Here is a 26629-nt window from a genome sequence, read left to right on the forward strand (position 1 = left end):
GTGGTGAGGATGGCCCCGGCCCCGGAGAATTCCTGCCCCAGACAAAAACAGGCCTCTGGCCGTGCACAGAGATCTCACTCCCAACGTGCAGGGAAAACAGGGGACAGAGAGGGACACTCTCAATGTCGCCACTGGGAAGCAAGACCCCAGCACAGACTGTGGGCAGCTCCACCGGACAAGCAACGCGGCTACTTCAACAAATAAAACAAAAACAGAGACCGGGGACGGCGGGGGTGGGGGTGGGGGGCGCAGACGGCAGGGGGATCCACACACAGGCGTGAGAGCCACGCCACTGCAGTGTATAGGGATCCTGACATGAAAAAAACATTAAAAATGTTATCATCCTCAAAAAAAAAGAAACAAAAACAACGCTTCTTTAACCTAAAAAAAAGTATGAAGTTATTGGGAAAACTTTAACATTAGCTAAACATTTGATGGCATTATGGGATTATTATTAATTTCAAGGGGAATAATACTGAGTTTATGGTGTTCAGAAAGGACTCCTCATTTTTTAGATACACGTACGGAAATATTGGTGGATGAGATCAGAAGCAGTCTGGGGTTTGCGCTGAAGCGACCGTGGCTCGGGGAGGGGTGGGGGAGGGGGTCGGGAGGGGTGGGGGTGAGCACAGTCGACAGCCGCTGCAGTCAGCGTGCGGGTCCACTACACTGGTCCTTCAAACTCTGTACGTGTTAGAAATGTTTCCTTGTGCGGCATTTGTAAATAATACAGTTTGCAGGGGCGCCTGGGGGCTCAGTCGGTTGAGCGTCCGACTTCGGCTCAGGTCGTGATCCCGCGGTTCGTGGGTCCGAGCCCCACGTCGGGCTCTGTGCCGACAGCTCGGAGCCTGGAGCTGCTTCAGATCCTGTGTCTCCCTCTCTCTCTGACCCTCCCCAGCTCGGGCTCTGTCTCTCTCTCAAAAATAAAATAAAACGCTTAAAAAAATTTTTTAATAAAAAATAAAAAAGAAATACAGTTTGCAGACAAGGCTTGGGCAGGGCTCGTCACGCCCGCCAGGAGCAAAAGCGCTTACCGGCATCGGAGGAACCGTCTCTGTCACCCGGGACCAGGAGGTACAGCAGGGACCCGCAGTGCGTCCTGCCCGTGTCGTCCGGCCTGACCAGCTGCAGCCGCGGCGTCGTCACGGGCGGGAAGCGGTAGAACTGGAAGGTGAAGTATACGGTCTGCGGCCACGGCGCTGCCCCGCTGTCCTGGGAAGCTCTGAAGCCAGTAAGAGCCCAAGTTAATCAAGCCTCCAGAGCAGAGAACCTGGGCTTTCAAGAGCGACACGCTGCCTCGCCCACCCACGCGAGCAGCTCCCCTGGCGTCCCGGGGAGCCCGCCGGACAGCACCCCACTTCAGCCCCGGCTGGAGAGCCTGCCCGCGGAGCCGCACAAATACCCAAGAACCAGCCAACACGACACACTCAATCGCAGAAGATCACACACAGGAGGCTCTAGGGCATTTAGAAATGGCTGTATGGGGGTCGTAGCCAGATGAAAATAGAAACACACAGCATTCCTTAATCTAGTAAGATCCCAGCGTAGAGGCTCTCCCAGCTCAGAGGCACACAGACGTGTTCCTTCAGTGCAAGGAAAGCGAGAGCCAGGGAAAGAAGAACACAGAAGGTTTACGAACATACCTGCTAAAGGCAAGAAACTGCAGTACTATTTCGTTGCTTTGTAGACGATCTGATTCTTCCTTCTGAGGGTTGAATTCTACGGGATCTGTGGGATTTACAGCCTCGGCTGGTTGCTTATTGGCGTCCAGAATCTCGGGAAAGCCAGAGGCCTGCAGGAGCACCATCGAGGCTCGCGAGAGCTTACTTCCAGAGCTGAAACAGAAAGACCACCGCGGCCAGCCTCCAGGAAAGAGCCAGGGAGAGGCAGCAGCTGCGGACCCACCTCTCTGGGGAAAGCCCGCTGTTCAGGGTCCATCCTCACGGCACCGCACGTGCCGAGCCCCGCCACGGCCGCCCCTCACCTCCTGGCCTGGGCTCTGGCCACGATCGGGACGTGCAGCGGCGTGAAGGGCAGCTCCTGCAAGTGTTCAGCGACAGATGCTCCCAGGACCATGGACGCCTGGCTGAGCTCGGCTTCCAGATGGGAGATCCCGCTGTCCAAGGGGAGCCCCTGCTGAGGAAATGCAGCCCCGCGTGAGGCTGGCCAGGACCCCAGCCCGTAACGACCAAGGGTGCTGGGCTGTGGGGTTCAGACCAACCACCTCCTCTGTCGGACTGGCAGCTTCAGCAAATGAAGACACAGGAGGCCCAGTTGCCTTTTAATGTCAAGTAAAGAATGAGTAATCTCGGTATCATAGAAGAGTGTCCCGCAAAATAGCCGGGACTAACGGACACTAAAAAGTCACTGTTGACCTGAAATTCGAGCTATTGGGACACCTCGTATTTTGCATGAGTCGGGAAGCAACCAGAAAGGTAGTGTCGGTTCTACGAACAGGTGTCATGAGACAGATGTGCTGTTTGAGAAGGTCAATTATACAAACCACGTTTGTGGAACAGAAAAACGAGCCCTCCTTCAAGCCACAAGACACACGGGTGCCCAGGCCCGGCAGACCCTGCTCTCATCCCACATCACCTGCATATTCTTGTCATCCCTTGTTTCCCACCTTCCACGTCCCTCCAGAGCAGGAGCCGTGTCTAACAGAGAGGCTGTTCGGGATCGGAGCCTGCTTCCCCAGCTTTCTGTTCCAAAGGAACGCCATGAAGCCAGGGAGAACTCTAACACATCTCAGCTGTCACTACTCAGAGACGCAGGCTCTTCCTAAATACATGTGCCCCGCATAGATTTCATGGTACCATGAGTGTGCTCAAATAATTTAATGGCACTATTTTTCCTCAACAGACCTCCAGTATAAGACTGAAGACGTGGTTTGCAGGTGCGCCAGCCAGCTTTTGAATGCAGACTTGATGTGCACTCCCCAAGGTCAGTGGAAGCACAGGCCCATCTGAGCCCGGAATGCGCCAGAATCCAGGCCGATGGGCCTCACTGCCTGCCCTTCAGCTGCTGGCAGCAAGGGGGGGTGTCCCGGGAGCTGGGGGCTTAGATCAGCCTCTATTTATAGCCCCGGCAAAACTCTCCTTCACCTTTCATGCACAGAGATCTGAGGGTGGTCTGACTTTGTCTTGGCAGGTGGAGCAAAAGCCTAATTAAGCCCTGTGGCAGGAAGAGCTCCCAAGCCACATGCTCGTGGCCAGCAGGACAGAATGGTGACAAATGCCTGAAGCAAGGAGGTTAAGCCACCCCCCCCTCCATGTCCGTATCATGGAGAGCCCGTGAAGGTCTCGGCCGCCTCACCAAGGACCAGTACAGCTCACAAAGCCAGAGACCTCAGCAGCAGTCAGGGTTCAGAGTCACCCCCCGGAGGAAGGAGGGAGGAGCACTCACCGCCTGGGCCGGGCAGGGCTCAGAGCCGCTGTTGGGGTGCGGTGACGAGGGTGTGGCCGAGCGGCACCGGGTGGCCACCTGTGGGGAAGCCGCCAGCTGGGAGAGAGACAACTGGGGGAGGAAGCGTGGATGAGATGTGAGAGGCACCCCCGCCCCATCACAGCCCCCCGCCCCCGCCGGCACAGGCCCAGTGAGCACGGCAGAGAAGGCGGGGGCGGGGGGGGCGGGGGGAAGGCTGTGGCTTCGTGCTCCGTGGCTGCTCTAGAGCCCAAACCGCTCCTGATTTCTTTTGGTTTAGTTGTGGACACGCAAGCCTGTGCATGTTACCAGAGGGTCACAGCCGCGTACAAACTATTATTGACACAACACAGAGGAGCAAGTGGAGAAAAGGAGGGCCAGGAAGCCAGGCTCTTGACTTCACTTCCAGCCGGGGACCAACAGTCCCCAAGACCCTCCTGGGTTCCAGTGCCCGTGTTCCCACAACATGGGCCTCCCACCAGGGCAACGACTGTGATGGCAGCCTCGGCGGGCGCTAGGGACAGACCCCTGGGGTGGAGTCCCCATGTTGTCACTACGATCGCGTGACCGTGAGCAAGTCACCAAACACTTATTTTTGTGCCTCAGTGTCCTCGCCTGTACAACGGGGGTGAAGAGAGCACCTAAGTCACGGGACCACACGGGAAAGAAGCGAGACGCCGTGCGGGGGGGGAAGGGGGAGTGGCTGGCAGGGGACCTGGCACATGGTCAGTCTTCCACAAACATCACAGACGTTTGGGAGGTGAGTGCAGCTGTAAAGGGGCCCACACTCCACCGGAGACTCGTCTCTCAAATCCTGGACTCTAACACACAGCGACAGCTGCCCGAAGGACCGACATACAAAGAGGTGGTGAAGGCACACGACCGAGTGGGAGGATGTGGCAGTGGGGGGCCCAGGGCATCCCGAGGGGGCAGAGAAGAGCCACAGGATCTGTTCAGCTGCCCTCAGAGCCTTTCCTGTCCCCGGAAGCAGGCAGCACTGTCCTGTGAGCCCTGAACATCTAGGGTGATGTGGAAACTTCTCAAAGGAAAATGCTTGAACCGGCCAGCCCGGAAGTCTGCGAGGCTGTCTCCAAACACGTGTCTCCTGGTGAATACGTTCACTACTAAGCCAGTTTCCAGGCTGCAGGTTATACAGTAAAGCCGCTTCTCTGGGACCGTCTGATACTGAATTATTCAACTTTTCTAGAAAGTCGGTTTCAAAGGGGCTGCTGGCAGACGACGTTGGCTGGAAGACAAGCCAAGTCTGACCCCGTACACAGTGGTGCAGCCAGAACCGTGGGCGAGGCTACAGCACTCAGGTTTCCAGAGGGCGGCAGCAAGCCCGGCCTCTCTTCCTGTGCAGGAAACCCTCGAACACAGAACTGTCCGCTGTCTGACACGTGGTCATCTGCACACCCGGTCTCTGCTGGCCGCGGCCTGTCTCTAGCAGCCCCAGCTGCTCAGCCTGGGGGCCTGCCTGGTGCCGGAGCAGCCGTGACCTCGTTGCCCAGGACACGGGTCACTGCCAGGCACCCTCTCCTGGCAGAGACAGTGGGGAAGGAAGAGATGAAGACCACACCGTGGGGGCTCCGAAACACCACAAAGGCTGTTCAGGCCTGAAGGATCTCTGAGCCATTAGACATGGCTGCCGGGGAGAATACATCATTCTTTAAAGTATTGAAATGTGCCTTTGATGGCCGACTGGAAAATCACTAATAACACTGGCAGCTGCCAGCAGCACAGAAAGCTGGGAACTCTGCACAGCCAGGCAGGGTGGGGGTGGGGAGGGGGCAGGGTGGGGTCAGGACACAGCACCTCGGTCCCTCCCCTCCCCAACCCCAGCCAAACAAACAGGACACCACTATTCTTCAGGATGCAGAGAAAAGTCGTGCCCCGGGAGCTTTTAAGTAGCCGATTGCGGAATTCTGAAACAGGCCTCTCAGGCCTGGACTTACCCCGGGTCCCATGGGTGAGTCCTGCGGGGCAGCGTGCCCCGGGGCTGGCGGCGCTGGTGGGCCTGGAGGGGAAGAAGATGGAGGTGGGGCAGGAGCCCAAGTTGGCCAGGGCCGGACCATCTGTCCCTGGGCTGTGACCGGTGCTGCCAGGGGTGCTGGGCAGCGGGACAGAGCTGTGCAGTGGCCCTGCAGTTTGGAGAGACTTGCGGGTGGGCCAGAGTGGGGACGGCTCTCCGGGTGACGGAGGAGCGAAGGGGCCTCACGCTCTCTGACCGTGTGGTCTCACCATGGGTGGGCTCCGTGACCCATGAATGTCCTGACATGCCCACCCCGGGTATTTCTATCTTCCCCTTGTTCACGATCCCCTGACCTCAAAGAGCTACGGTCCCATGTCGGGGGGCCCGGCATCTCCCCAGCTGCGGTGGACATGACATTTCCTTAAGTAAGGAATTTCTAAACAGATGGACATGACTGCACCCCGCTTTTCCTGTCTCCTGGCCCCGCTGATGCCCACTCACTCCAGGCATGGGCATGGTGGGGCCAGAAGGGGTAGAGGCCAGGCCTTCCTGAGGCCCCCAGAGCAAGAGGCCACATGTGTCCTTTGACCTTGGGGATGCCAATGCAGGTCCCATAGGCCCCGGGCTGCATCCGCCTTCCAAGTCCAGAGGGCACCCCCGTCAGTGGCCCACCTGCCCACCTGCCCCTTCCTAACAGGCCAAGGCAGATGCCTCCCAAGAACTTAGAAACACTCTGGTCCTAGAAACTTCAGCACCCAAAATGTGCTCACGGCAAGTCAGTGATCAGGCTGTGCCTCCTGGGAGGTGAGGAGGTGAGGAGCCTGTCAGCCCGCACACCTCTGCCCTGCTTCGGCCACCCTCCTCCCCGTAACCATCCAGCCACCGAGTCCTGCTGTGTCCCACCCGGAACAGGGACTCTGGAAAGCCCCACTGACTTTGGCAGTGAGGATACAACTGCAGGAAATGGCCCCTCCGCTAAGAGGAACCGGAGCCTGCCGTCCAAACCTCCCCACGCGCCCCTGTTCATTCACGTTCCCAAAGCTGGGTGCCGCGTGGTACGTTTCTCATAATTCTTTACATCAGGATTCATGCAATCCTATCTTCCTAGAGAATAAATCAGCACAAGAAAGGCTCTGGTGGCGGATTAAAATGATGCCCCCTGGTGACCGCGGGGCCGGGACACCCAGGGGGCTGAGGCCTGAGTGAAAACACACCAAAGCCACAAAACACCCCGGCTCCAGGGCTTCTGTCCACTGCCCTGCGTGGTGGTCACTGGCTAAGATGCTTCCCAAAGGAAACCACCATCAGCCACACCACAGAGAACACCGTGTCCGCTGCAGCATGGCCCCTTCAGTGCCCCCAAGAGGCTCCCCGAGGCCACAAGGACGCCCCCGGGGCTGGGACGCCGGAGCTCCAGCACAGGGCACGGCTGGGCCAGGAGCCACCGGGCGGCATGCGAGCAGCGACAGCACATCAAAAAGAGCCACGTGCACCCGACACAGATACACGGACGGAGGAGAGGCCACGGCCACGTGTAAGGCCTGGCAACAATGTGGGGGGGGGTGGTGCAAGGGTGAGGGGCTATCACATCCCCCTTGGTGTGAGAATAAGTGCACATACTCACGGCTGTTGGTGGAATTTAAAAGAACTTCGGGGCACCTGGGGGGCTCAGCTGGTGAAGTGTCCAATTCTTGGTTTCAGCTCAGGTCATGATCTCACAGTTTGTGAGTTCAAGCCCCGAGTTGGGCTCTGTGCTGAGCATGGAGCCTGCCTAGGATTCTCTCTCTGCCTCTCTCTCTCTGCCCCTCCCCTACTTTCTCTCTCTCTCAAAGTAAATAAACTTAAAAAGAAGCTACAATTTAATGGTCATTACAAGGTGCAACTTTGCATCTCTGTAGGAACCAAAATGCTCCCTGCTGAACCGATGACCACGGGCAGGGGGCAGGACGGCTCGTGGACGGAGCCATCATGGAAAGTAGCTGCTGGCCCCGGAGTCTCGCCCCGCACGTGCCCCTTCCAGCAGCAACACCAGCGTCCAGCTGAGTAGCCACAGGGCTCTGGTCTCCAGAAGAACACGGAAACTCCAGGAGAACCCACGGCTCTGCACACGCTCTGGCGGCTCAGTGGCCACGCAGCTGGGAACCATGTGCGCCTCGGCCTCTGACCCTCTGTCACTCCCCAGTTAGCCTCCACTTGCTGAAAATCACCGTCAACAAAAGCTCAACCAAAAGGCGCCCTTCTGTCGATTTCTAGAAGCCCAAACTGTACACAGACCCTCTGGGTCACACAAAGACCTGTGTCCTGGTGCCTTCTCTGCCTGGAGGATGCGTGCAGGATCACTCAAATCTGAACACCAACGCTCCACAGACCGTGCCTTTGCCGAGGGGACTGGGCAGGGGTCTCGGAAAGTTATGCAAACAGGTGCACAAGTCAACGGAAGGCCAGGCGTTCGTGGAGACATCCTCCAGGCTGGAGGGAGCAGAGGCCTCTCCGGAAACATTGGGGGCCCCACAGCACGACCACCTTGCTGCCCGTGCCCGACCCGGGGCCAGCCCTCGGCAACACGTATGACCGAAGCCCTTTGTCCCCCAATGCAAGCTGTCCTCCTGGGAATGCTTTTCTTGAACACCGCTGTGCGTTCCAGGGGGAAACTGGGGAAGGAGTCAGCAGGCGGGCCTCATGAGGGGCGGTCACAGAGGACAACGCTGTCCAGGGGAACAAAGCCACCTACATCCAGCTGAGGGGTCAGTCAGCTCAGGTCTCAGACTGGGGGGCGGGGGGGCCTGGCACCATTACAGAGGCACAGCCGGCACCAAAAGCATGGCCGAGAAAGGGGTCAGCACTGCTGAAGACAGCGTCGCCGTGATTTAAAGAAAGACCTGGAAAAACAGACTTCCTCACTGGGCCTTGAAAATGAAGGGCCCCTCAGTATTTGATGGCTGGCTCTCAGACACCAAGGATGCATATGCCAAACCCATCGGAAAGGCCCGTATTCCCAGTTACTTGAGGGTACACAGTCATCCTCTCCCTGGGGCTCTAACCACAGGGAATGGGGACAAGGAGCAAGCCACGCAGAGGTTAGGACAGCCAGCTCAGAGATGGGTGGCCGTGGGTCTCGGTGCTGAGGGGCTCCTGCGCCCTGGGTGCCCAGGGAGGCCCAGCACAGCCGGGGACACGGCAGGGCAGGGGCTGGGCTGCACAAGCATCCCCCCGCAGCTGTCGCCGTTGCTCAGGCAGGCTGGACAGTCGGGGATAGTGAGGGACGCGCACCCGAGCACAGCCGGGGGTCCCGGGACCCTGCCTGCACCAGCAGCTGCCAGAATGCCACTAAGTCAGCGACCAAAGTCCAGCACGCACCCGAGCGCTGGGCAGTGGCTCTGGACCTGCGGGCGCAGACAGGCTCTTCGTGTGAGAGACGCGCGCACCTGGTAAAGACGCCCCACGCCCAGATGTCCCCTGAGCACAGAGGACATGGGAGAAGGTGCGTGCTCCAGGCACTGACAAGGGAGAGTCACTGCAAAGGTGTCTAATGTCTGTCCACCCTGCTGCTGGCGGTGCTAGAAAACCCAGGTGCACAAGTGCCCTAACCAGGCCCCGGAGGAGTGGGCAGCGCCGCGGGGTGCCCAGAGCTCAAGGCCGGGGTAGGCGTCAAGGGCTGGCCTGCCCCTCACCAAGGGCTCTGCTCTGAGCCGCCCGCTAACGCCCTCCACCAGAGCGCATACCCTGGGATCCCTCTAAATCTGCTTGCTCACGTCCCTCTCGCTGCACAGCTCAAATGCCCCCTCCTGAATGGCCGTCTGGGTGACAAGACCCAGGGAGAGGGAGCCACCTGTTGGAGAGGACGTCCCCACGGCGCCGACCCACAAAAGGTCACAACCCTGTCAAGAGCCCAACCCAGGGTGTTCTGGGAAGCACCGTGAGGACAGGTTTCCTGCGGCCCCTCCCACGTGGCTGTTTCTCAGATCTATGAAGCGAACACACGCACGTTCTGACATTCAGAATGTTCCGTCAGAACATTCCAAAGGGAAATATGGGTCAGGGAATTACGAGTTCCAAACAGCAAGAGCGAGTGCCCCCTAGTGGCTCCATGCACTGGCTCCGGAGGGTGACGAGGGGGTATCTGCCCCCTCATAATTCTCCAGGGGACATAAAAAAGGTAATTCATAACAGAGAGCCCGAGTCCCTCACTTAACATGACAGCCGCGCGTCAAGGTTTCCAGCAGCCGCCTAAGTTGGTAAAATATTGGAGGAGGAGAGGTTTCCATCACCGGATAAAGACGAGTGATATTTAAGTCTCCTGTGTCGGCTCCTGGGAGGCCAGCTCTTCACACGCTTGGACTCTGGGATGGAGGCGATCCTATCAATGTGACACGAATGCAGCAATAAATCCAAATTAAATAAACCAAATGCAATCAGGTTCCATCCGGGTGGCCCTGCTGGTCCCCCAATGGTGCTGGAGGACAGACGGTGCTGCCACCACACGGCGGTACTAGATCCGGATGCTGCCAGCAGTCTGTCTGCCTCGGAAGTGACAATACTTCTCCTAGTGAAGAACGCAGAGGGCACGTACCCTGCAAGTCCAACCAGGGCTCGGTGAGCCTGCCCAGGGGGCACACGCCCTCACCGGGTCTTCCGGAGAGACATCTGTCCCACTGCTAACAGGATCAGCTCGAGCCCCAAGCGAGCAGTCTCTGCGGGGAGGGGACCCTGTCCCCTCAACCTCCACAACGTGCCGGGAGCCCAGGAGTCTCTGGCTTCCCGTGGGCGCTGCTCTGCACCTGCCGTCCGCAGACAGCTGGAGGGCGCAGGCTTCCGGGACAGGCCGGCTCCCACCCGTCTCCGTCCCCACGCGGCACAAGAGGGGCAGGACTTCTGGTCTCTGCTCATCGAACATCTGGAAACGCAGGAAACACTGGCCAATGCTGGGGTACCATCGCTGGGGTGCCATCGCTGGGGTGCGGCGCACAGCTGGGGTGCCATTGCTGAGGTGCCATCGCTGGGGTGCCGGCACACAGCTGGGGTGACATCGCTGGGGTTCTATCACTGGGGTTCTATCGCTGGTGTACCATTGCTGGGGTGCCGGCACACAGCTGGGGTGCCATCGCTGGGGTTCTATCGCTGGGGTTCTATTGCTGGGGTGCCATCGCTGGGGTGCCATTGCTGGGGTGCCATCACTGGGGTGCCGGCGCACAGCTGGGGTTCTATCGCTGGGGAGCCATCGCTGGGGTGCCATCGCTGGGGTGCCGCCGCGCAGCTGGGGTGCCAATGCTGGGGTGCTGGCGCGTGGCTGGGGTGTCATCGCTGGGGTACCGCCACACGGCTGGGGTGCCAACACTGGGGTGCCGGCGCACAGCTGGGGTGCCGGCGCACGGCAGAAGCGGCAGAGCACCAGGGATCGAGCTGGGACTTGGATCCATGGGTGACGCACCTGCGGGTCCCACCCGGACTCCACATTCTCTTCCCAGAGCAGCACCCATGGCTGCCGGCTGGGGTGCCAGCCCCTTGAGGCCCTTGCCATGTGGAGAAGGGCAGGGGACGCAGCAGGGGCTCCTATCGGGACTTTTACGGGGCGTGTGGGCAGAGATTCTTTCTGCCGGGACTCCTGAGCCCCGGGATAACCTTAGAGCTCCCGGGGCCACTACGTGGAGAAACTTCCCGGAAGGAAGCCAACAACAAGAGAGCTTGAGGGTGAGGGGACAGGGTGTGGCAGACAGACAGACAGACGTCGCTCGAGCGCCAGGACGCAGCCAGGACTCACGTCAGCTCTGCAAACACGTGGTGAGTGCTTTACTGGGCAAGAGACAGAGGCGGACACACAGCCCCTCGCGTGAGACATCCGAGGGCATCCTCGGCATCGAACAAACAGCCACACCGAGGACGTGTACTCCTCAGCGCGTCACACCCCCCACCCCGGAAATACCCACATCCTCATCCCCGATGTCCCACTGCCAGGAATTATGGCCGCTGATTGGGGGGGCCGTCCTGGATGACCTGGTGGGCCCGATGCGATCACAGCGGGCCTGGTCAGTGACAGGGAGGCAGGACAATCAGAGTCAGACAGGGATTCGGAAACTCTTCATCACTGCCTTTGAAGAGGGGGGAGGGGCCAGAGACTGCGGCGGCCGCTGCTGGAGGCTGGAGAGGCGAGGAGGCCGATCCCACCCCCAAGCCTCTGGGAGGATCCCCCCCCTCCACCGAGAACTCTCCCCCAGCCTGTGGGTCCCGGTCCGGACTTCCAACCTCCAGAACCATAAGACAGTAAGTCCGTGGTGCTTCAAGCCATTTTCCATTTATGGTAATTTGCTACGACAGTAACAGTAAAAGTAACACGCTCATCTGTGACTTGTCACCCATCACACTTTTTATTGTGTCTTCATATCTATCGCTGCCCTGATGTCACCCTGTTCCAGGTACTGCAACTCTAGGGAGTGGCGGCAAGGCAGGAAGGTGAAGCTTCTTTCCTTCCTCAAAATTGCTTTGACTATTCTTGACCATGCAATTTTTTTTTTTTTTTTTTTTATTTCTAGGAGAGAGAGAGAGAAACAGCGTGAGCAGGGGAGGGTCAGAGAGAGAGGGAGTCACAGACTGAAACAAGCTCCAGGCTCTGAGCTGGCAGTCAGCACAGAGCCCGACGCGGGGCTCGAACCCACAAACCGTGAGATCATGACCTAAGCGAAAGTTGGACACTTAACCGACTAAGCCACCCAGGCACCCCAACCATGCAATTTTTTAACTAAAAAATTAAAAAAGGAATATATCTTAAAGTAAAGTAGATGCGATGCACAAGAGAGACACATTCCAGCAGAGAGCAGGAGCCACACGTCATGAAAACACAGGGCATGACTAAGAAATCACAGGAGCAGTGGGGAAAACCTTCAAAACCACTGGACTCTCAGCCCCGGGGGCGGAGGATTTCAACAGCCTAGAAACCATGAACAGCAGGCAGAGACTTCTACTCCTGGCCAAGATGGAGTAAACAGCGGTGGCCAGATTTACCCTCCCATCTGAAGTAAACTTTTTAAAACTGACAAAATATATAAGACAATAGAATCCAGGCAAGAAAGGATAGTGACCCTGGGGGACAGGAAACAAAGGGAAGTGAGGTCTGCAATTACTGAGTCTGCAGGTCACGGTGCAGGGAGACAGGACACGGTGGACCTGATGGAGAAGACGAGCTGAGGGTCCCAGAAGAACGAGGAAGCTGGAATTTGTAGGGCCAAATGTCAGGACAGGCATGCAGAGAGTGAGCTCGGTCATTTACAGAGGGTCCCCTCCAGCACTCAGTAGGTTACTGATCAGGAAAGCACCCAATGCTGGGGAAAGAGCCACCTGACCAGTAGCCGGACACAGGAACATTCCACAGGCCAGACCGGTAAAACTTGTAATCGGGGGGATGTCTGTGAGAGCAGGAATGATTAGCACTGGACTAAGAGGGGATCTGGTCTCATCTAACAAAGCTGAAGGGCAAGATCCAAAAGGATCTGTTCCCAAAGCTCAAAAGTATTTTTCAAATACAAAAGTATTTAGCACTCCATAAAAGAAGATTCACAATATCTGTAACCCAATAAAGAAAAATGACTGCAGAGAAGCAGGAAAATACAACCCAAATTAGGATAAAAATCAACCAATCAAAACTGAGCCACAAGTGACGATGACTGTCGGAATTAGCAAACAGGATATTAAAGTAGTTATAAGTACGTTTCTCGTGCTCAGAAAGCTGGAGGCCACACCAAACGTGTCCCGTGAAAACGGGGAAGATGTAAATCAGACCCGGGCATGAAAACTACAGCATCTGTGATGAAAAATACCCTGGCCAGTGTGATCAGATCAGATGCTGCAGCACAAAGAGGAGACAGAGAGCAAGCGGAAACTAGAGAGAATATCTAAAGAAATAATGGTGACAAACTTTCCTAAAGTGATGAAAATTACAAACCAGGAAATCCAAGAATCTCTGTGAACCCCAAGCAAACAAATCAGTCACCATAAAATTCTGGGAAGTGGAGGGAACGGCAGACTGGGTTTAAATCCCAGCTCCGCTCACAACAACACACAGGGCAGCTGGGAAGGTGAGACCCAAGCCCGCAGACCTGCAGCAGGTGCACCTGAAGCAGCCCAGTGACAGGGCGACCCCACCGCCACTCAGAACTAATGCCATTAGAAGGTCTTCAAACCAACCGGCCGCTTCTTTCCCGCACCACGACGGCTCCGCAGACTGAACGCACGCGAGCGCCTCTCCAGGGAAGGTCACTGTGTTTTCCCCGCAGGCCCGCTGTACAGGTGCGCCCTCCGGGACACTGACTGGCGGCACATCTCCACTCACGTGGGCGAACTACGCTTACTACCTTTCACTGCTGTTGTTTCACCAGTGACTTAATCAAACTATTCAATCACAACATTTACCTATTTTTACAATCTGGGATACTATCTTCTTTCAGGTTTACCTTTCTTAGAGGTTGGAATTTGTTTCATTTTTAAGACATAACAATGGGGGTGCCTGGGAGGCTCAGTCGGTTAAACGTCAGACTTCGACTCAGGTCATGATCTCGCGGTTTGTGAGTTCGAGCCCCGCGTCGGGCTCTGTGTTGAGCGCTCAGAGCCTGGAGCCTGCTTCACATTCTGTGTCTCCCTCTCTGCCCCTCCCCTGTTTGTACTCTCACTCACTCTTCTCTCTCTCTCAAAAATCAATTAACATTAAAAAAATTTTTTTAAACATAACAATGAATATATGTCAAGGAAGGAAAGATACTAGATTTGCAGGGAGAAAGGGTGGGAAATAAACTGGACCCTTCGTTTAGTATTTTTAAACGATATATCAGGGCACCTGGGTGGCTCAGTCAGTTAAGCATCCGACTTCAGCTCAAGTCATGATCTCGCAGTTTGTGGGTTCAAGCCCCGCGTCAGGTTCTGTGCTGACAGCTCAGAGCCTGGAGGCTGCTTCAGATTCTGTGTCTCCCTCCTCCCTGCCCCTCCCCTGCTCATGCTGTCTCTCTGTCTCTCAAAAATAAATAAACGTTAAAAAAAAAAGTAAACGATATATTCTAGGCCTTCAATGCCCTCAACTTTATCAAGTAGATCTGCAGACGCTCTAAAGGGCCGCGAACGGGAAATACAAGGTTTCCGCCGACCACCGCAGCGGCTCCTGCAGGTACCCTGGCAACTTCTCTAGGGCGAGTGGTGCGATACATCTCACGGCCACATATGTAAGACAGGCTCTCGACGGACACACTGGTGGTAAACAGCAACCCTGAGAGCAATCTGCGAGCACAATATTCAAAAGCTGAATGAACCAAACAACGAAAACCGTCAAATGAACTGTCTTTTTGAAAAGAAGGAAAATACTTAATGATGTGGTTCGCCCCAAAGCAATCGACTATTCGTTTCGTACTGAATATCTTCAGGGATGTCAGAAAACCCTGGAAGACCAGGCAGACAGTGGCCAGCGTACCAAGTTCCAGGCCAAAGAAAAAAGTGGGCAAATTTAATTCTTGCAAAATTAAATTCATCAAGACCAGTTTCCATAAACTAGAATCTCAACTCATAAAAAAAATTTTTTAAAAAATCAGTCCCAAACGAGTCCCAGACTCACCAGTGCCTCCGCCCTGGCACCCAGGACCCTCCACCCTGGCACCCAGGACCCTCCACCCGGCACCCAAGACCCTCCACCCTGGCACCCAGGACCCTCCACCCGGCACCCAGGACCCTCCACCCTGGCACCCAGGACCCTCCACCCGGCACCCAGGACCCTGCAGCCAAGACACCGGCAAGTCCTCCCTGGACACTGAGCAGCATCCATCAGGATGATGGACGAGGATGAAGCTCCCTTCTGCGGGCTTACACATTTGTTCATTCCCAACTTCCTAACTAAGAGAATAGCCTCCTATGATCTAGAACATTCTTTCAGCTGGCACGACCTCTAGAAGCCTCAGGCCGGCGCTCAATGCCCTGCAGAGTGAACTCCTCCAGCGCCCCTCTGACGCCAGCCTTGCTGGTGGGGTTCCCAGGCGGGCGCTGGCCTGGGCGTCCGCAGGCAGAAGGCAGGAGGCCCTGACCACCAGGTGCCAGGCCGGCCGGACACAGGCCGCAATCGCTGCTTCACCACCTGCACACGCGTGGTCACATCACCACCCACAGGAAGGGCGTGGCTCTGCTGGTCGCCCTCGCTCCCTTTCCCCCAGGCCCGAGCAGAGAGCAGACACCCCACTCTGGGACGTGCTGCAAGTGGGTGGAAAGTACCTGTCGGAACAGCAAACACACGACACGCTAACAGCGCAACACAGAGGCGGCAGCCACGGCCCTCAGCTGAGCTCCAACCCCGGAGCCCGCGTCGGCAGGACCCACACGCCACCGGCACAGCCTCCCACGGGCCTCTGGTCAGGGAGCTCCAGGTAACAGGTGATACGGTGCCGGCCACCTCTGTCACTGTCCAATCCTACACCTCCACATCGAGCCAAAGCTCAACCAACTGGCTGAAATGAAAGCGTTCTGTGGCAACCCCGGGTAACTGCTACCGCGCTGGACCAAGCACATCTCCGCAGGAACAGACGGAGGTCGTGCTGTGCGTCCCAAGGTCAGTTCTCCACAAACACTTACTTGCAGGGGATGTGGGTGGCTTCCTGGAGGGCTGTCGCTCCACCTCCGGGCTGTGGCCGTGCCCTGGCGCTGTGTCCCGGCGTCCCTCAGGGCTCAGCGAGTACTGGAACTGGACCGTTCCGGACTCCACCTGCCTCACCTACGATTGACACAACAGCATGGCAGCCACCTCCTTTCATCGGGCCCTCCTGTCACAATCCCCCCAGAAATGAGCCCCCCACCCCCAAGTCCATGTAAAACCAGTGATGTCTGAAACCACGTGCTCCAAGATTACAATCGAGTCACTTTCTGAGCAGAAAACAATCAGCTTTGGCATTCAAATCCCGGAAGACACTATCGCAGAATGGCTCTTACACAAGTAGATATCACATCTCCCCAGTTCTGAATGTGGTTTTTAACAAATCTATGCAAAACCAACCTTTTTAAATGCTGGTTTATAGTTCAGTGTAACACACGTAGCCACGACCACAGGCAGGGTGCGGGGCAGCTCCATAGCGCTGCCCCACATAGCCCATCCAGCCCCCACCTGGCCCCACCTGGCCTGACAGTCATGTGATGTATAGTTTTCAAGACCAGCTTCTTATACTCAGCACAAGGTGGGGAGATTCACCCAAGTGGTAGTACATATCGATAGTTGCTCCGTTTCCCCGTATTCTACTGTACGATGCACAAGGTTTATTCATCTGCTCACCCATTTGAGCACACTGGGGCCATCTTCAGTTTGGGCGGTTACCAATGCTGGGGTACATGTTTCCGAGGGAACGTACATCTTCACTTCTCTAAGAGCGGGATTGCTGCTGGGTCACGTGGCATGTATGTATTAATTCCACAGGACACCAAGGTTCACTGCTAGACTCTGTTCCTTTCTGGTGATCTGTGTGCCAGTCCTTAACACTGCACTTTACAGTGCCCGTCACCACTTCATTCTAAGTCTCAAACCCTGGGGCAGGATTCTCCAACTTCACTGTTCTTGTCAAAATTCTTTTAATTCTTCTAATTCTTCTGCCTTTCTGTATAAACTTTGGGTCAGTTTATCTGCATCTAGACCAAAAAAAAAAATCCTACTGGGATTCTGGTTAAAATTACATCATCTATTGAAGAATTAGGGGAGAATTTATAACTTTACCATGTGGAGTCTTCCCATCCATAAAGACATGTCTCTCCATTTACGCAGTTCCTCTGATTTCACCCAAGGGTAACCACAATCCACAGTGACATGCACCCAAAGGAAGGTGCTGGTTTGCAGCAAACAGCTCCTGTACGTGTTGTGTTAGATTTCTTTCACTGAGGGAAAGGTTTTGTAAATAATACTCGGTTTTATATTTTGCTTTTCACCTTTTCATTGCTAATACACAGAAATGATTGGTTTTGCTATCTTGATCTCCTGTTGTATCCTACAACCTCGATAAAGTCACTCATTCATTCTAGGAGGTGATTTTGCCGATTCCTTGGGATCTTCTCCGGAAACAGTCCTGTCAGCAAGCAAGGATGGTTTCTCTTTTCCCTTTCCAATCTATAGGTCTTTAATTTTGTCTTCTTGCCTTGATGCCCTGGCTAGGCCTTCAGCTACGCTGCTGGGTGAGATTCTGAATGCTGCGTGGACATCCCTCTCTTGTCCCTGATCTTAGGGGCCAGTGCTCAACCTCTCACGCTTGGTAGAATGCTCCCTGGTGGGTGTGTGGAGGCTGTCAAGCCGGAGGAGGTGTTCTCGTCTGCTCCCACTTTGCTCACAGTCTTTGTCATTAATCAGTGTTGAATTGTGTTAAATGTCTTTTCTGTACCAATTGCTATGATCATATAGTTCACCTTCTTTAGGCTATTCCTATGGTAAATTTATTGAGTTTTAAAGTGAAAAGAGCCTTGCATTTCTGGGACAAACTCCCACTTGGTCATGGTGTCTTCTTTCCATATTGTTGGCTTCCATCTGCTAGTGTCTGGTTGACGATGCTGCATCTGTGTCCAGGAGGGACATGTGTCCACAGTCTTCCCATGCTCTTTCTGGTCTTGATACCAGGATAGCACGGCCTCGTCACATGAGTTGGGAATTGTCCCCATCCTTCTATTTCCTGAGAGAGACTATAAAATTTCTATTCTCTCTTCTCTAAGTAGAATTCACAGTGAACAATCCTGGATATTGCCTTTTTACAAGGGTTCTAACCATGAATTCAGTTCCTGTGATTGTTACAGGACTACTCGGGTTGTCTATTTCTTCCTGGGTGAGTTCTGATCATTTCTGATTTAAGGTAAATGGATCCATTTTATCTAAATTGCCAAATGCACGGGCACAGAATTGTTCACAGTGTTCTTTGACCGTCCATTTGATGCCTGCGTGGCCGGCAGTGATGGTCCTTCTCCCGCTCCTAACATCAGCAACCTGTGGCCTCTCTTGTTGTCAATCTTGCTGAGCATTTATCAATTTTATTAATCTTTTCAAAGAATCCATTTTGGGTGTCATTGATTTTCTCTATTTTTGTTCTCTATTGTTCTTCTGTTTTCGATTTCATCGGTTTCTGCTCTTCATCTTTATTACGACTTTCTCCTGCTGGCTGTAGAGTTGTTTTGTCCTTCCCCAGAAGGTGGCAGATACAATTACTGAACAGAGACCTTTGTTCTAATACAAGCACTGAATGCTGTAAATTTCCACGGAAGCACAAGTCAGCTGTATCCTGCACCTTCTGACACGCTTTCTTTTCCCTTTTGTTCTGTCCAAAACATCCTCTACTTCCTTGTGAGGCCACCTCTTGGACTTCGGGATTTAGAAATGTATTGTTTACTTTCCAGCTGCTTATGCTTTTTTATCTCATCTTTGTTACTGACGTCTGGTTGAATTCTACTATGATCATGGGCTGTCACCTGTATAATTCCAATTCTTTAGAAATAATGAAGCTCGGTTTTATGGCCCAGGACACACTCTATCTCGCTGCATGTTCCCTGTGCCCTGGGAAAGAGTGGACAATTCTGTAGAGGTCATCTGGATCCAGATGGTTCTTCAGTTCTTCCTTGTCCTTGGTGATCTTCTAGGTTCTCCCTGGTTTACTGAGAGAGGTGCTAAAGTCTCCGACTATAATCGTGAATCTGTCTGTCTTCCTTTCACTCCTGTTAGTTTTTGCTTTATGTATCCTGAAGCTCTGTGTTAGGTGCACGCACTTTTAGGACGGCTGTGTCTTCCTGGCGAATTGACTCTTTTGTCACATGTAAAATCTTTCTTAATTCCTGGTAATTTCCTTTGCTCCAAAGTCCACTTTGCCTGGTGTTGATACAGTTCCTCCTTTTTTTTTTTTTAATTACTGTTTGCAGGAAATGTTTTGGTGTCTATTGAGTGTCTTTTCTCTGAAAGTTGAGATTTTCCTGGTTCTTTGCATGTCAATTAAGTTTAGATTATATCACAGACATTTTGAATATTATATTATGAGACTCTGAGTCTCATTTTATTTTTTTTTTAAATGTTTTATTTATTTCTAGGAAACAGAGAGAGAGAGACAGCGTGAGCAGGGGAGGGTCAGAGAGAGAGGGAGTCACAGACTGAAACAGGCTGCAGGCTCTGAGCTGGCTGTCAGCACAGAGCCCGACGCGGGGCTCGAACCCACGAACTGCGAGATCATGACCTAAGCGAAAGTCGGACGCTTAACCGACTAAGCCACCCAGGCGCCCCTCTGAGTCTCATTTTATTTTATTTTTATTTTTTATTTTTTTAATATTTTTATTTATTTCTAGGAGAAAGAGAGACAGCGTGAGCAGGGGAGGGTCAGAGGGAGAGGGAGACACAGACTCTGAAGCAGGCTCCAGGCTCTGAGCTGGCAGTCAGCACAGAGCCCGACGCAGGGCTCGAACCCACGAACCGCGAGATCATGACCTAAGTGAAAGTCGGACGCTTAACCGACTAAGCCACCCAGGCGCCCCTGAGTCTCATTTTAAACACTGTAGGGCATGTTGGGGCACCTGGAGGGCTCAGTCGGTTGAGCGTCTATCTCTTGATTTCAGTTCAGGTCATGATCCCAGAGTCATGGGATCAAGCCTTGCATGGGGCTCTGTGCTGAGTGTGTAGCCTGGTTGAGATTCTCCACCGCCCCCCCATTCTCTCTGCCTCTCCGCATCCCCATTCCATCTCCCTAAAAATTTTTTTAAAAAAGATTAAATCCTAGGGGGCATGTTGATAATTTCTGTTTAGTCAGGAATCAGCCCAGTGTGTTCAGGCCACAGATTCCAACCAGCTCTCTGTGCGCTGTCAGATCGGGGCAAGGCTATGGGATCCCTCTTGCACGTGGTCCACCCAGGGCTCCTCTGGGACAGGGCTGGTGGTCTGGCCGCAGTCACTTGTCAAGGTCTTTGGTGTGCTGTTCAAGGTCAGACTACACACATGCAGCCCGAGGGTTAACACAGCATTTCTTAAGCAACATTATGGGGTTGCTTTCCAAGCCCTTCCCTCTTCCTGCACCCCGCCCAGTGCTGTCCAGCTCCCTTTACAGTCCTCCAGGCCAGACCCCGCTGTGCTGCACACTTCCGGCAATAAACAGTCTCTGAATCTGAGGACACAAAGTGGGAGGACAGAGTGGTTTCTTTAAAGAGTGTAGGAGCACATCAAAGAGCTAACGCTCTCGTCTGTCATTATCAGAGGTCAATATATAATGTCTAAAATGGATCAACAAAGAAATACCAATAGAAGCATTAATATTTGGAAACAAAGTAAATACCATAAGTCACCGCTAAGAGTTGGAAGTGGCTGCCTCTGGAGATAGACATTTCTATTAAAAAGACAATTATTTGCTCATAGGAAAATTACAAGAGTTGTTTAGGAAAGAAGACATAATCATAATACGCTGTGCTTACCTTCACAGTGAACAACACTGAAATAATCATAACACAATCCCTCAGATTTTCTTCATCAAAAATTATGGGATGTTTACAATATTTATATTTTCCTCTGATTAATAACTGCCAGTTCCCCTTAGCTGTAAGTTCATGGGATGAGGGATATTTTTTCCAAAAATGCATAGGTGCTCAATAAAAGTTCACTGAATCAGGGCACCTGGGTAACTCAGTCAGTTGAATGTCCGACTCTTGGTTTTCGCTCAAGTCGTGATCTCACAGTTCTTGAGTTTGAGCCCCACATCTGGCTCTGTGCTGACAGCGCAGAGCCTGCTTGGGATTCTCTCTCTCTCTCTCTCTCTCTCTCTCAAAATAAATAAATTTTTTTAAATTTAAAAATTAAAAAAAAAAAAAAAGCCGCTGAATGGATGAATATGATAAAGAATGACCGGGTGTAGGGGTGGAGTCGAGGCACAGCCCGGCCCGCAAGCTGTCTGCCGGGCCAGACGCCGGCACCGCTGTGACAGACAGACACAGAGGAGGCAGAACTATGTCTGTGGCCAGTCTGGGCCCATCATGTCAGCTAATTATGTACGTTCCGAGCGGTGGTCCTCAACCAGGTGCGGTTTTGCTCCTGGGAGACATTGGCAACGTCTGCAGACCCTGCGCTCACAGCTGGGGGCAGGCTCCTGGCTTCTAGAAGGAGGAGGCCAAGGGCCGGGGGCGAACATCCCCACCGCCCGGGACAACCCCCACCGCACAGCATTGTTGGGCCCAGAGGGTCAGCAGTGCTGAGGCTGAGAGACGCCAATTAGAAGTGAGATTCCTTGTGACAAAATGGCGGTGCTGGATGGATTTGTGTCCTCAGGATAGTCAACCCTTCCCAATGCTTACCCCACCCACCCACCCCCCGTGCAGCTTACTCACAGAGAGTGAAGGAGACATAGTGCATGACAGGCTAAAATTAGACTGAATAAATATTTATTCAAGCACATTCGCATACCCACACAGAGAGAGAGGGAGAGAGAGACAGTGGCTTCAGGGTCTCTAACGGCAATTTTATACCGAGGGCTCAGACTAGCCCGCGGGGGGTTGTGGCAAAGCGCGGCCCCGTAATGAGACGCTCCTGGCACAAGAGGAGCTGCACGATCAGCGGCCCCTCGTCAGGTCCCCGAAGCACCTCCCGCTTCATAAAGATCAACACTGAAAATGAGGTTTGGCGCTGGAGTCAGCACACAGACAACGTGCTGAAGTCACACGGGTGGCCCCTTCGCAGAAGAAAAATGACACAACTGAGCTCTGGAAGGTTCCCGGCCGCACCACTGAAACGGGGCGAACGTGTTTTCGGAACCGAGAGCACCTGCCCCGACCCAGGCGGCAGGACGGCTCCAGGCGGCAGCGCCCCAGGTCCCTGCTCCCCGTCCTGCGAGGCCGCGGTGGGGCTGGGGGAGCGCGGGGGACGAGACCCCTCACACACACTTCAGCTGGCCCTGCCCCCTTTACCTGCCTCCTCTGCTGGGGTTCAGGGACAGGGTCGTTCCAAACATGGATTTTTAAAGCTCCTGCCGTGGCCTGCCCGCCACACAGAGCCGGAGAGCGCCAGGGGCCAGCGGGCACGAGGGACAAGTCGCACAGACGGGCCGGGCTGGATGCCGACGGCCCGGCTCCAACCACAGTCCTGAAGCCCATCTGTCATGGCAAAACATTCCAAGAGTCTTTTTCTAAAAAGATGTACAGGGGGCGCCAGGGGGGCTCAGTTGGTTAAGCATCCGACTTCGGCTCAGGTCATGACCTCACAGTTTGTGGGTTCAAGCCCCGTGTCGGGCTCTGTGCTGACAGCTCAGAGCCTGGAGCTGCTTCAGATTCTGTGTCTCCTTCTCTCTCTGACCCTCCCTGACTCACTCTCTCTCTCTCTCTCTCTCTCTCAAAAATAATATTAAAAAAAAAAAAAAGTTTAACAAAAAGGCACGTACAGTATACAAGTGGCTCTCATTACACACTGTGTACAAATAAGGGTCACGGGCCCCGGAGACTGGTGTGTGAACGGCACATCTCAAGCCCCAGGATGAAACCAGTGTGGTGAGGTCACAGCAGCAGGCAGATCCAGGACATGAGAAATTCTGCTCGTGTCACAGCCACAAACAGATCTGTCAACTTCTGGTTGTGAAAACCTAAGAGCGTGCTAGAAGCTCTGGACTCATTCCCACGCAAGTACCTCGGCAACTTACCTCTTCGGAGCTCATGCGGGCTGGGGGTACTTTATAGACGAGACAGTGGGAGGGGTTGGGCCGGATCCCACCCTGCAGAGGCAGGACCACCTTCCCGGAGCCGGCTTCCGGCAAGGGGTTCCAAACGGCCCAGCGGACCATGTGCATGCACGCCACACTGGACAACGAGGTGACTGAGGTTGCCTGGAGGGAGACAGGGCCCATAGGTGTGTCAGTTACCAGCAAACCCGGCTCGCGAACACCAGGGGGCAGTGCCACCAGGCAGGGGCCGTGCAAGAGGAAGAGGGCAGGACGCAGAAGCTCGGGGGCAGGGAAGCAGCCGCCCACCTGGAGGACCCCCCCCCACCCTAACCAGCACCCTCCTCCTCCATACGGGCCTCCCTTTCTGGCTCAAAGCAGCGGCGGCTCTCCCTTTAAAGACCGATACCATCCTCTGGCCCTTCCTGTTCCCACGAGGCCCTTCCTGCAGGTTTGGACACATGCTGCCCGAGTCCACTGGGAAAACACTAGCAATGACACTCGTGTTTGCGAGAGGACACTTTGTAAAATCATGAAGGATGCACGTGGGAATTCAATTCAGGATTATTTAACACACATCTTCTGCAGCAAAGTCCCGGCTCATGAAGAACGGCACATTATACCCATGTGACTCGGTGCACCTGGGAAGTCGGCCAGGTCCTTCCTCCGCCTTCTCTATCGCGGGCCAAGTGAAAGCGGTGGGGACATTAAGGAAAATCTAGGATTAGGGAGAAGTCATTTTCTCAAATAGAGTTTGAGAGCTCGAGTCAGCAGTCTTTTAATGGCACCACTAAGAAGTAAGAATAAAACCGCACTCCGGGCCCCGGTCGGGTGGGAGGCCCCTCGTCAGCTGGGCAGTGAGACAGGCAGGAGGCAAGGTCAGGAACTCCGCCCCGACCGAGCCCGACGGGCAGGTGCCACAGGCTCCTTGGAGGCAGCCCATCGGGACCCAGGAAGGCCACTTCTCGACCAGGGGCCACGGGGCATTTGCAAGTAGGTCAGACTGGGCGCCCAGGAAGGCCCTTTCCAGCCCCAGAGCGCAGTGGCCCTAACCAGCATCACAGTGACACAGTCCAGACCTGGGGCCGCAGCCACACCTTCTCCACCCTGACTCCCGGCCTGGCTGGTGACGTGGGAGGAGCAAACCCTGAAGCTGGCAGCGGTAACGGGAGCACGTGCACAGCACCCCACCTCCTGACGCTCTCCTCACAGGCAGCAGAGAGCCGCCCACGCCCGTCTACCAGGAGGACTGTGGCTCATGTGGTCGCTGGGCAGCGGAGGGAGCCAAGGGCCTCTGATGCCCAGACCAGCAGCCCCACGTGCTAACCCAGGCAGCCTGCACGGAGAGGGCCTCACACTCTTGGAAAGGAACGGAAGTCCATGCCCCTGTCTGATGGTGAAGGACATCAAGGACACCGTCCCCAAGGAGAGGAGAGCCGAGGGGCCCGCTGACACGGGCTGCGCCCAGCGGAGCGGCCAGGGTTTCCCAGTGGACCCCGCTTACCTACTGGACACAGGTGGGCTGCCACACCCCTGTCCTGGTCAGGAGTCGGCGGCACTCGGGTCCAAGGTCACATACACACACACACAAGAGGACTCTGGCTAGAGACCCACGCAGGTGGCTCGATGGCCTGCGAGGCCAAACCGCAGCCAGTGTAGGTGCGAACGGTGCGCCACATGAGAAAGGAAGCACATTCGTCTCATCCAGTCTCTCCAGACCATTCCTTTGCCAGATGGTGTCCCTTCCTGCTGAATCCTCAGTCACGTGGGGATAAACGTCCAGAGTCAGCTTCTGGTCTTTAACTAATCTCTTCCGGAGGCCCCACTGTCAAGTGGACCGACCTCACTTCAGGGGGGCCTGTTCTGACCCTTCAATGGAGCCAAACTTCAGACACCAGCTGGGCTCCCACCACCTCCGCCCTGGTCACAGGGGTGACCGGGGATTTGGGTCCCTGCCAGTTCAACAAGAGAAACATCCATATCTTGGAAGCACAAGGAACCAGCAAAGCAAGAAGCCAAGCGTGTGACTCCCACGCGTGTCAAGTACGAAGACGACGCCTGCGGCTCCCCACCCCGTTAGCCAATGACATGACGCAAGCCGGTACCAAGTAGCTATAAATCCACTGCCCTTCAAAAATAAAATTACTACATATGCACTGGCAAAGCTGGCCGCTATAAAAACTATACAGACCCAATCATTTCTAGGCTACATTTCTAAACAGCTATCTCCTAGAAAATCCAGTTTATTATGGGATCAAAAATAAAATAAAATACGTATCCAAGTTTTGATGCTGTTCATGCAAGTCCTTCTGGCTTAATCTTTCAAATCAGGTGATTCTGATACGCAATCTTCCAATTTCATGGTTCCTTTGGTTTCCTGGTCCTCAGTCAATAGAGCTCTCCTCTGTACAACGTATCTGTCAGTTATACACACATCCAGCTTCCCTCGCTCATGTTTCTAACAGCTCGGACAAGAGGAGATGGTTAGCAAGTCACTGATCACTCCTTTGCAAAGATTTCTGCAACAATTAGGGCTCGGTGACAATTCAATGGCCATTTATTAGCCTCTGTTCCCTCTCACTGGGCCAGTATGACACCGGGAGGTGGGAACGTCCCCCACCCCACGTCCCTCAAACCCCCCCAGCCCCAGCCTCTGAAGAGAAGGTCAGGTGCAACCAAACAGGTGGGCAGTGATAGCAGCTGTCTAGCAGGTCCACCTAACGAGGCTCCTCCCGTCGGCGAATTCTAGCGGTCGGGAGAAGATCAGTTACTTTAGAACATCTTATCCGGCCCAACTGGGTTTGATGTCATGAAAAGAAAAAATACATCACCTTGCTCCCACTAAGGCTTTTCACTGTAATGGCAAACAACACACGAGAGGCCAAAGGAACACACTTGGAATGTGAGCCAGTTTTGTCGTGAAACAGAAGAGCCACACCAACATTCAGCAGGCAAAGCCCCAACCAAAAACAGGCACCCAACCCCTGGGAATGCCACAATCTGGGCTCCCCGAGCGGGGCTCAATGGTGGCCTCAAAAAAAAAACATGTTCACGTCCTAAGCCCTGAGCGCTATGACTGTGACCTTATTTGGGAGAAGGGTCCATACACATGGAATTAATTATGCAATTCGGGGATCTAGATTATCCAGAGGAACCTAAATCCAATGACAAGCATCCTTAGAAAGCAGGACAGAAAGACACTGGAGACAGGCGGAGGGAGATACAGAGGGAAGGCCGTGCGCCAGTGAGGGCAGGAGCTGCTCCACAAGACAGGGGCCGCCAAAACCCAGAAGAGGCCGGAAAGACCGTCCTCCGCAGCCTCCAAAGGGAAGTCCGCCCTGCCTGCACTGGCTTCGGCCCAGCGCAACTGATTGCGGATCCGAGGCTTCCAGACTGTGACAGAATAAATGTCAATTGCTTTGAGATACACACAGTCCGTGGCAATTTGTTCTGGCAGCCCCAGAAATAAACAAAGTCCCCTTGGCTTCCGTCCTTGGACCAACGCGAAAGTCACCTGGAGGCAGGTAAAAAGTTCATGTTATTTCATGAGGGTGATTTTCTGCAGCCTCTGCTCATCCAGAGATGGGCTTCC

At 54.4% G+C, this 26629-nt stretch overlaps 1 protein-coding gene across 3 annotated transcripts in view; it reads right to left on the reverse strand.

The window, feature by feature from the left end:
- The window catches only part of NPHP4 (nephrocystin 4), a 106599-nt gene that overhangs the window by 31693 nt on the left and 48277 nt on the right, over positions 1 to 26629 (reverse strand). For 2 of the 3 annotated variants that reach the window (XM_039253246.1, XM_039253249.1), the window contains exons 10-16: positions 23020 to 23202; positions 15986 to 16124; positions 5379 to 5440; positions 3406 to 3516; positions 1985 to 2136; positions 1644 to 1835; positions 1035 to 1222 (exon numbers count right to left, since the gene is read on the reverse strand). In XM_039253246.1, the coding sequence (XP_039109177.1) occupies positions 1035 to 1222; positions 1644 to 1835; positions 1985 to 2136; positions 3406 to 3516; positions 5379 to 5440; positions 15986 to 16124; positions 23020 to 23202 (1027 nt within the window). The remainder of the gene's footprint in view (positions 1 to 1034; positions 1223 to 1643; positions 1836 to 1984; positions 2137 to 3405; positions 3517 to 5378; positions 5441 to 15985; positions 16125 to 23019; positions 23203 to 26629) is intronic. The other variant, XM_039253247.1, reaches the window with a different exon arrangement.

The sequence above is a fragment of the Hyaena hyaena genome, unplaced genomic scaffold (genome assembly GCF_003009895.1).
Source record: "Hyaena hyaena isolate Hyena2069 unplaced genomic scaffold, ASM300989v1 scaffold_443, whole genome shotgun sequence".
Lineage (NCBI taxonomy): Eukaryota > Metazoa > Chordata > Mammalia > Carnivora > Hyaenidae > Hyaena > Hyaena hyaena.